The 10,661-nt window shown below is 40.6% G+C and overlaps 2 protein-coding genes across 4 annotated transcripts; both read left to right on the top strand.

Moving 5' to 3' along the window:
• The first annotated feature begins 3,761 nt into the window (after window positions 1-3,761).
• LOC128721598 (uncharacterized) lies at window positions 3,762-4,560 on the top strand. The gene is made up of 3 exons (XM_053815370.1): window positions 3,762-3,909; window positions 3,978-4,129; window positions 4,307-4,560. The coding sequence occupies exons 1-3, from the start codon at window positions 3,762-3,764 to the stop codon at window positions 4,400-4,402; spliced, it is 396 nt and encodes a 131-aa protein (XP_053671345.1). The 3' UTR covers window positions 4,403-4,560.
• A 191-nt stretch (window positions 4,561-4,751) lies between these two features.
• Window positions 4,752-10,029, top strand: LOC128731408 (phosphoglycerate mutase 2-like). Of its 3 annotated transcripts, none has more exons than XM_053824529.1 (4): window positions 4,752-4,890; window positions 7,586-7,928; window positions 8,570-9,067; window positions 9,431-10,029. In XM_053824529.1, exons 2-4 carry the CDS (start codon window positions 7,820-7,822, stop codon window positions 9,583-9,585), a joined length of 762 nt encoding a protein of 253 aa, XP_053680504.1. In that variant the 5' UTR covers window positions 4,752-4,890; window positions 7,586-7,819; the 3' UTR covers window positions 9,586-10,029. The 3 variants fall into 3 exon arrangements, with proteins under 3 accessions (XP_053680504.1, XP_053680502.1, XP_053680503.1); XM_053824527.1 differs by having other exon boundaries at window positions 9,422-10,029; XM_053824528.1 differs by lacking the exon at window positions 4,752-4,890 and adding an exon at window positions 7,485-7,504 and having other exon boundaries at window positions 9,422-10,029.
• The last annotated feature ends 632 nt before the right edge of the window (window positions 10,030-10,661 follow it).

The raw sequence follows: 10,661 nt of genomic DNA, 5'->3' as shown, positions 1-10,661 counted from the left end.
CATTTGTGGGAACCATGTAGAATATATTTTTGTAGGTCGCGTTCGTTCACGTTTAGGTTGGACCATTTCCGGCGCCGGTTGAATGTAAATATTCGATCTTTCTCCCGAATTTACTCACTGTAAATCGAAATTCGTTTCGTTTGCTTACCGCAGTCGCGACGTCTAAAAATTCCGTTCTAACATGGCTTTTACGATTGTTCAATTGCATACACGTTGAGTAGCTCGAAGATAATACTCATATTTGACATGATGGAACTTTTTTCGATTTACGAGGCAATCGTTGAAATAGGGTCAAATTTAAATAATCTCACACAAACGGTAACATACTCGCACACGCATACTTGTTCCAAAAGCAGGTCGATTTTGAACGGTAAATCTAATAACGTAAAGCTATTGGAATGGTTCCAACGATTTGAGTTTGGGAATCAAATGAAGGGCGCTACAAATAACATTCCTTTTCGATGAATTCTCTCGATTTCATGTGGTTTAAGGGATACGACACTCGTATGATTGCATTGCAGAGATAAAGTCCAAAATAGGATATAAAAAACATGTTGTAGTCAACACAACCAACCACGCGCTAGTCTAGAAAAAAAATAAATTGAGCAAACATTATGAATCATAACTTAAAGATACCCCTAGAAATGCTCTCGAAAATGAGGAGAAAGTTACGGAAATAAGACTGTAGTCTAGATGAAAAGAAATGATTGCATTCATTTACTTATACTGACAACATCATACCAAAAATCTCTCGTACTGGGAAAGGATTGACTATTTTAAATTTACAAGAATTTGATTTTCCCTAAAAAAATAGAAGAGAGGAATCGTGCATCATGACCTTTTAAGTTTTATATTTAATTTCGAAACTAAATATCGGATCTGGGAATATGATTTAAAAACATTAATGTTGCCATATCGATTGATGAAATGAACACGAAATTAGATAGCTAATAACTATTGAAATTATGTCGTTTTGTTTCGCTAGAATATTACACAGTTTACAACACACAAAGAAAGAGTACAGACAGTCATAGTAACAGATCTATCTCCCTACGATAGAAGCAATAAAAGATCCGGGTATAATGAAAACCATTTTCATCTTTTCATAAGAAAGCACTCAAATTACGCTTCCATGAGACACGTTATGAAATAGGGTGACAAAAGGCTTAACAATGCCACCAACAACCGTTCAAATTGAAATCTAATTCATGACTCTGAAAAAAATCTAGTATCAAAGTATAATAATGCAATTTACGAATTAGTTTTGTTGCTGCATTCTAATATTTTAGCCTCCGGTTTGTAGAACTGATTTTATTATATATTTGATCTAGTTGGTTATTTGATTCAAGAATTGTTGAGTTTATGTTAGAAAACGAAGAAATGTGTAGGCTTGAAATGCCTTTACCCCATTACTTCACCGTATTTATCGCATATAAGTGAGCATAAATAGACCTCACATAATAGCTAGGACAAATGCACAATTCGCTGTAAAATGAATATTTTCCAAGCGCTTTTATCTGTTAGATTTTGTTAAGTAGATGAAATAAAAGTTATGTTATTGGTTTTTCTTAAGGTCTCATAATTAAAACTGTGAAACAACTATTACAACCAACTCCATGTACAGGGTTAGTGAGATGGATTGAAAGCTTTCAGGAAAATTAATTCGTAATAGCATTAGTTCTACTATCCGCAAACGCAGAATTTATCAAACGTTAAAAAAGAGATAAAAATAGACAAACTATAGAAATAGGTCGCCAGGTATTCACAATTTTGTACCTTTATCTCAAACAACTCCCGGTGCTTTGAAGATGGTTGCCATATAGGCAGCATGGATGAAGTCCACGAGCCAGAAAAGGTTAAGCTAAACGCGTCTAGAAAAAGAAAAGCAAATCAATAACAGTTGCCACTCAACCAAAGCTAGTCATATTTGTTAAACTCTCTTATCTTTAAAATTTAAGCGAAAGCGCATCGAAAACTCTAGTCTTACCTTTAACCATACAAACTTTATCGCATTATTCCACAGCCACATCGCTTTCCTCGACATAAGAAAGCCAAAATAAATGTACACCGAGTGCTATGTATGATCCACACCGTACATAATAGTCCATCGTACTTTGCTTAAGTTTTCCCTTGATCATTGATCGGTACTTTGATTCATATTTAATTATCTAAAGCAAAGCAGTACTTGTCATGCGAGAACTCTAAGTAACTAGATACGATCGAGCAGATATTTTGAAAGGCATCAAATTGAGATACACGTATAACACCTAAGACACCTTGTGTTTCAGTAAGAGAGCGCTTGTGCTTAGCCAATATAACTGTAATCATACGGTCTAACATCAGCGACGATGTGCATGATGAGTCAGGAGAACGTTGCATAAAGATTGTGATATCCCTTCGACTAAGTGGTGACAGGAGCAGCATTGTTCGCATTGTTTTTCCATCACTGCCATAATACACTTAAAGTAAACCGCCGGAATAACGAAATGGGAGATTACGGTAAAAATATCTAAATTTAAATTGAACAGATACAGATATCTTTCCTTTATCAAATCAATGCAAACTCAGGAAGCAGTCAGATGCGAAGACAGTCTGTTACCTAGGTCTATACGATCCACTAACGTACTCTCCCTTGTACATCATACATACACACAGTTTTCACCACGAGCCACACAAGTACACTTATACAAGATCGGGGATCTCCGAAGATCAGCTCAAATCAATCTGCAACATTGGATACAAATACACATCCACAAAACCTGTTGAAACGCATCGAAAAAATCGGAAAAAAAATTCGTCGATGCACCCAGAACAATCTAGTGAAGCACAATGGAGATAAACACGCTGTATTAGTAGCGCGAACACATTACGTTTTCCTCAAAGTGTCCACATGCTGACATTTATACCGCGACGTGTGTTTCTGTAGGAACGTAAAAATGAAGAAAATCAACTGAAATGCTCTTACCCTCAACGGACAATGAAAATTACTCTTTCAAGAGAGTTTTTCGTGCGCAAATAGCATTTGTTCTACATTTTCGTTCTTCGATTGTTGAATAGCAAGAAATTACAGAATATATTTAAAATCACGCTGAATCGATTGCAAAACATATAGAACAGAGAAACCATTTAGACGAAATCAATAGAGCGTATAAGCTCGGACGTCGAGCTGTTAAGGTGTAAGAAAAACGCGATATACATAGTAAAAACCTAAAGAACCAAGAAGTAAAATCGAATTCAGATTTTTTCTTAAACATAGGCAGATGTTGAAGAGAGAAATTAAACCATAGAATATATATAAAAACAAAAATTTATGTACGTACATTACACAATTTCTTTTGAAAAGAAATAAAACGCTTTTTGAAATCGATCAAAATCTAAATAACTGTTATAAACCAATCATTCGAATTGATCCTGCCGTGTAGTACTCACTAAGATGATTGTTATGGTAATCTTTTTGTATTCCGATATTACGCTCTGATGTTTGAATTAACTTAAACAATCTAAAATACGATCATTCGATCTGAAAACAATAATCCTCGTTCTTGCGCAACTTCTGTAGTCAACTTAATACCAATGTCGACACCTTGTCGACATTATGAACACTTGTAACCAAATAAGATAAACCAATATGGGAGATATATTGGTGATCAGTTTCTTTAATTTAATTTCTTTTATTCTCGCATAAATCAATAATCATTGGTATTATGGTACGAGATAATTAGCAACCCATTTTTGACTTATTCTAATTCATTACAATTCAAATGATACAACCATGCTCAGTAGAGCAGCTCATACTGATTCGATTAAATCAGTTCTGTCAAACGTTGGATTTACTGAGACGTCAAAACGTTGTGCACTATAAAGAGAATCAAGAAGAAGAGATTCCAAAACCGAATCACATTCGCTTTGGTAAGCAACAATTATCTAATTTTTCGCTGTTCCTTCTCATTTTGTTAATGACCACATCATATTTCCAGATCGATTCATCGAAGACATAGAGCAAAACATTTCGAAAATGATCGCAAACGCCACCGTTCCGCGATTGGCCACCGCGGCCGCCCAGGCTCTACAGCGTCGTACGTACTTTTCGGTATCGAGCAGCCTGCCCCAAGTTCGCGTTTCGTTCGTGGTAAGTATCTAAGCGTGTTGTGCGGATTTATATTGGTTTCAGATTAGAGCAGACATAGCTCGCTCTATCTGCTGTACTCTTCTTGGGAGTACGTCATGTGCTTACATACTATCGAGCAAAAGATACTTTGATTGCATTACGTAACATGTGTATTATGTATGTTTCGTTCGTTTGCAGGAAAAGGCCGCCCATGGTTTGGCCATCTTCGGCGGCGTGATTGCCTACCCAATCTGGGTGATTTCTCACGTCCGTGAGTACAAGGGTGGCAACTAAAAAGCTTAGCGATGGAACATTCTAGTGATACCGTAACCTCTGCGGGCCGTAAGATCCGGCAATGTGGGTTAGCCTGGTTCAATGATACGCGGGCGAAAAGCTGTTTCAGTGAACTCTGTTAATCTTGATATGAATAAATGCATGGGCCACACTTGCGGACCGCAGTAAATGTGAGTGTTGATTTAGTTCAAAGCAATTTTTGTAAAGAAAAAATAACCATTTTCCACCTGAAAATGACAGCACAATACGGCAGGGGTGCTAGATAAAATTGTCGAAGCACTGTCAACAACTCCGGAGTGCAGCTGTCACTGAACCCATCGTGTTGTTATTATTTACTTTCGTTTGATCAGCGTGTTTTGTTATGGGTTGTGCGTGGTGATTGGAAAAAAGTTAGTTCCTTTTTGTGATGTGAACTATATTTTCTTGTAGCAGTTCTTTCGCCTTCATCAACTACTTTTCTTTAGAACATCATCAAGCTTATTCCTAAGGTATGCAATAGACTAACAAGTGAAGAAGGTTATTTTGATATCCTGGAACATCATTTCGTCATCGTCCCCGATTTCGTCCCTGGATATAAAGTTCCCTAATATTTGTTTTCCTAAAGGAATTGAAAAAAAATGCGCATGTTGAGCTAATGCTATTTCTGCAATATTGCAACGTTTTTAAAATAACATCTTGCCATAGCGTTTAGCAACATTCGAACTCGTTGATCGTCAAATGACCTTGAATGGATAGCACGGTTTCGTTTGAATTCGAAACGACTGGCAAAGCATCATCGGAATCTTTTGGTTAAATTCAACCTTGTGATGGATTTTCTCCGGCACAGTTCGTTGATCTTTTTACCGTCTGCGACAAACGGGATAATCAGACCTATTTCAATTACACATTGAAATCCTCCAGCTTACTGGTATTAATTATTCTACATTATAACCAGTGAAGTATGGATGTTTCGTGTGCAACGTTGAGCAGGTGGCAAATGGCCAAGAACGAACATGCTGAAAACGATAGATGTATGTTAAGATATTGCGCATATTTAGTACGAATTCATTTGTTAGGTTAAACACCTTGAGAATAAACCTGTCTCATCACTGTCTTCGTCGATTTTCATAGAGATGAAGTATGGCCGATTGACCTATATTCAATTAATCTTTTTATTACAAGTTAACAATGAAGTTTTGTCATTTTATTGCGCAATATCAAATAAGGTGCTTTAAGTGCATTCAATGTTCATATATTTGAAAATCTTTTAATTTATAAACATATAGCTAACTCTATTTAGAGTAAAAACTATGACTTGTAATAGTTAACTGTATAGATGCTATGCTATCTGTTCTATTGCTGCTTCAAACACACAAAAAAAGTTCCACAATTAAAATTCTTCCTGTAATTGTCTTTGAATATTTTTCATCATATATTATTACTTGCAGTCCCTACGTGTTTGTTATGCAAATTTTAGTAGGTTTGGCTTGGAACATTTTTTTTCAATATACTTAGAAAAGTGCACTTGAAGGAAAAGTGCATTTCATTCCGATTTTTAACACATATGATTAGTCTGTCGGGTTTTCTGCTGCTGCCCGAATAGAGCATAGCTGCGCTGAAGGCAAATCTGTCGCTTCAACGCTACGATCGAAAGTGCGCCACAAGCAAATGACGAAACGAAGATGCCGGAGAATATACCCTTAAAGGGGAGGAGAATGCGCTGACAGTATGACTGACGCTACGGTGGATAAACAAATTATCGATGCAGAGAATGTGGACCACGTTGCTGTGCGTACGAAGCAGGACGGCCTGCCGTATTTCATTCATCAAATGCGACGACGATGACGCGCGGGCAATGGTGACTGGTGAATGGAATTCTCAAGTAGCTGGCGGGCGGACGAAGTGCAAGAGCCGGTTTTTCGGCCACGCCGCAGAGGCGCCATCAGCTTAGATTGTTGTCTCCTTTCGTGCGTATGTGTATGTGCGTGCGTCTTTTTTAGTTTGTCCCGTCCTTTTTGCCTTCGTTCTGCCGCATTCCATTGTGCCCTGAAGCAAGATGCTCAAGGGTTGATGAAGATGAAAATGAAACGAATGGACGAAAAACTTCCAAATCGTAAGAAGAAACTAAGGCAAGTAACGAGTAACGAAGACAAAAACTGGTGCTTTCAGCCCATCGCAGGCTTTAGCCCTTCCTTTTCAATGGAATGCAACCGTGAATCACCGCCTTGGCAGAGACGGTACCTTGAAGGTATTTCACTGCCCTTTTATGGTATTCACATCAAACGATCCAATTACGCTCCATTTAACGGGAGTTCGTAAATTGGTAGATAGACTGGTCAATTCAATCTATTTGAAAATTGGAATCGGGTCAAATATGATCTTTTTTTGTCGATCATTTCAAACCGATCTCCATCCGCCCAAAATTAGTATCAGCGCCAACACCACGCATCGCTTTTCCTTCCGAATATTATCATGTATGTCAAACAACACGTTTACATTTGTGGCACTCGTCCGATGCAGCGACAAATGGGGGCCCCACTGGTAGCAAGGCACTTCAGAGCTAAGCAACAGCTTCGATTGGTACGAGCCGAAACATCACACCGAACGTAAACAATCATCGGGACGGTATTGCGGAAGGTGCAGGGAAGGTGGCTAACCAAAGGGCCGGGTCGTTATCAGGGAAGAAATGGTTTCGATTGTCGAAGTGTGTCGGCGCACCACGGCACACACGGTGGTTGAACCGCCACGGACGGTCACTGCTGCGGCATTCTCAAGGCCGCTGCTTCGTCGGATGTGCTGCAACCGTGTGCATGGCGGCGTCTCCATCGGCCGCACACGAGCACAGCTGCACACGCGCGCGCATATCCAAGCACGCTCGATCGCGTGCCCCGAGATCGATGCTAGGTTCCACGCCGCGCGATCGGTTCGTGTCCGAAGAGACGTCAGTTCACTCGCAGCCCTTTCTGAACACGGCACGTGGTTCTAAACAGTCGCGACGAATTGTTACAACGCCAGCGAACGTTAGTAGGCGAGGTGGCAATTTCGAATAGAACAGTCAGACTCCGTCCCGAGAGCTCAGCCACGCAGAGGAAGTGGTTGTGATCGCGCTGAAATCGATGCATTGTTAGTGATGCGCGCGGTCGCAGCAGGCGATAAAGTTGCGGGAATTGTGCTCACTTTGTTTATTCCCGTTTCGCCTTGCAGGTGAAGCAAACATGAACAGCAGTGCATACCGCATGTCGGCGTAGAAATACATCGACGGGACACGCTGGTCGACCCACCAAATTCAACGACAACAAGCAGAGCAAACAGCCCACGGCGGCCTAGACGAGCCTAGATCCACACGCGCCATTTTGTTTCAGCGTTGGAGAGTGGTGAATCGGTGCAGTGAGTGGCAGTAGAAATTGAACCGACGCATACCCCAACCCGGCGCACGAGATGCACAAAGGAGCAATGTACAGTGTCACCTTCGTCCGGCATGGCGAAAGCGAATGGAACAAGATGAATCTCTTCTGCGGCTGGCACGACGTGGGATTAAGCGAGGAAGGTAAAGTGTTATAAGGAGCATGTTTACACATTCGGTTGCCATATTTTGTTGTGTTTCGGGCCGTTTTTCTACATTTTTCATTTATTTTCTAAAGTACTAGCAATTGAAGGCATATCAGAATGGGTACTTGGGTCATTTGCTGAACCAAGGGGCTATTTTTAGCTGAAAGCTCAACGATATCAATGATTCGTTTCGTCAACAACAGTCCCGCGCTTGGAGGTTGGTTCTTTTTTTTCATTCGCCTATTTTAATCGCCATTTGACGGTCATTACCAACAGCGTCAAATTCGATGCCGGAAAGCTCGTCCGCGCAACCTTACCGTTTGTGCTAAGGAAATGCATTCAACGATGTTTGTGTGTATGTGTGATGGGTCGCTGTTAGTTTGTTGCATTGAAACCAAACCGAAAAGGTGGAAAGCTAGTTGCTTTGCCAAGATCGTTCGGTGACCTGCAACGAACGCTGTAAAGCCAGCTGACTGTTGATTGGCTTTTATTTTCGGAAGACCGTTCTACTAAAGTATTAGCAATACACTACGGATACGTATGTTTCTTTTTCAGTAATCTGAACGACAAAAAAAATAGTTAAAGAAATTTGACGATCCAAAAATATGATCGATTTAATTCAATTCCCATTTTCAACAGGTGAGTGGGATGCTTTGGAGGTTTCCGCGGCAGCCCTAAAGCGGGAAAATATGTGCTACGACATCGCGTTTACGTCGTGCCTGCGTCGAGCCAACCAAACGCTGGATATCATCTTGAAACAACTAAACCTCGTCGAAATACCGGTGAAGCAGCTGTGGCGTTTGAATGAGCGCCATTATGGTGCGCTTACCGGCTTCAACAAGCGCCAGATGGCGGACATTTACGGCGAGGAACAGGTGCAGGTGTGGCGCCGCAGCTTCAACATTCCACCACCGGCTATCGAACCGACCAATCCGTACTACCACGCCATCAAAAACAACCCCCGGTTGCGGCACATCAACGAGCAAGACTTCCCCACGACCGAGACGCTCGAGACGACCATGGAGCGGGTGGTGCCAGAGTGGACTGACTCGATCATACCGGAAGTGCGCGCCGGCAAACGAGTGCTGGTTGTGGCCCACGGTACCAGCTTGCGCGGCTTGGTCAAACATATCCAAGGTATTTTACGCTAGCTTCCAGAGGTGAAGATCCGCTACAATCCCTCATAAGGACGCGGTGGAAAAGGGCTATTAGTGCGATCGTCTGCAAGGGATAATGTGCACTACATGGTTTGCTTTCCCGTTGCCTTATAAGGGCTTTATGGTCTTATTACATGTGATTGTGGATGGTCGGGCAATATCTTCGGGTGGTGGTTGGAAACAGTACTAATTATGTCTTTTTTCGTCGTTATCTTTCTCTTTCTCTTGTATCATGTTATATTGTGCTACTTTATATCATGAACATTTCGCCTTTTTGTATCGGCATCCACCCAAAACACTTCGTAAACCGAAACACAATACTCATACTCTAAAGGTATTTCAGACGCGGACATCATGAAGTTCAACCTACCGAACAGTATTCCGTTCATAATCGATTTCGACGAATCCATGAAGATGGTCGGAGGTATCCGGTTCCTGGCGAACGACGAGACGGTACTGAAAGCGATGGAGAAGGTGGCCTCGATTGGTGGAAAATAGAAGGAAAACGGGTGTTGCTCGTTCCGTGATTATCCACCAACTGATTCAAAGCATCCGGTGCAACTCTACCTCATCCGTGAGCCCATTTCCGTATTTCGTGGGTTTTCTTTTTTGCTCTCGAAAGATGTCATTCGTTAGCAAGAGTGAAATCAACAGTTTTTAGAGTTTTTAAGTGCGCTCTTATGCAGACTATACCTTAGTGTTACGATATTTTGCCCTTGTATTGTTTTACAATTTTGTATAACGGTTAAATCATCGAATGGCTCATTGAAGACGCGAGTGGATTTCGCAATCATTTGAGCGTTACGTAATTTTACATGTATTTTGTTCTTTTAAATTAGTGATAGGATCGCAGGAGGAGTATTACTACATCGTGTTTGTATCGATAGACTCCTTTTATGCCGTATAATGGCTATATTAAATTAAATAAACGTGTGTACAAGAATATAAAAAAAGCTGTTTATTTTTATAGCAACAAAAGTTGTAAAGTATACCACATTACTTGGGTATTTAAGAAATCAAATTACTTCTGGACTGTAAGATAGCTGAGACATCGTGTGATAATAGCATCAACATGTCATAACTTTGCAAGAAACAAGTGCGTAGAGATCGAAGTTACAGCAAATTATTGCAGTAATGAAGTTCATTTACACTGTACGTGGCCAGACATTGGTTGAGAGCGGGAGTACATCATCAACCGATTGTAGAATGGATGGATGCACTTCTGCTTCGATTCTATCATCCACCGGGGGCCGCTATCGGATTGATTGATGTCGTACAAAGGCTATCAATTAGAGACCCTTGAAGCGAGAATATAATTACTTTTAGAGACTGTTTCAAGTGGCTCTCAGTGGGTCTTTGATACAGAATGACTACGAATAAGTTTGAGAAGCCTCGTATTGAGTTTTCAAGCAAAATTTCATAATCAAGAAACATCATTTCTTATTGCACACTTGCAATCACAGATCCGCGCTATCACTATCGTTCCAGATTAACAATTATATTTTTCTTATCTTTGCACGTTTCTCTCACGTTTCGTTAAAATGTCTGCTATATATAAACATGTGACGCTCACC

This window comes from Anopheles nili, chromosome 2, assembly GCF_943737925.1.
Source record: "Anopheles nili chromosome 2, idAnoNiliSN_F5_01, whole genome shotgun sequence".
Taxonomy (NCBI): domain Eukaryota; kingdom Metazoa; phylum Arthropoda; class Insecta; order Diptera; family Culicidae; genus Anopheles; species Anopheles nili.
This window is presented reverse-complemented; position numbering and strand designations above follow the sequence as displayed.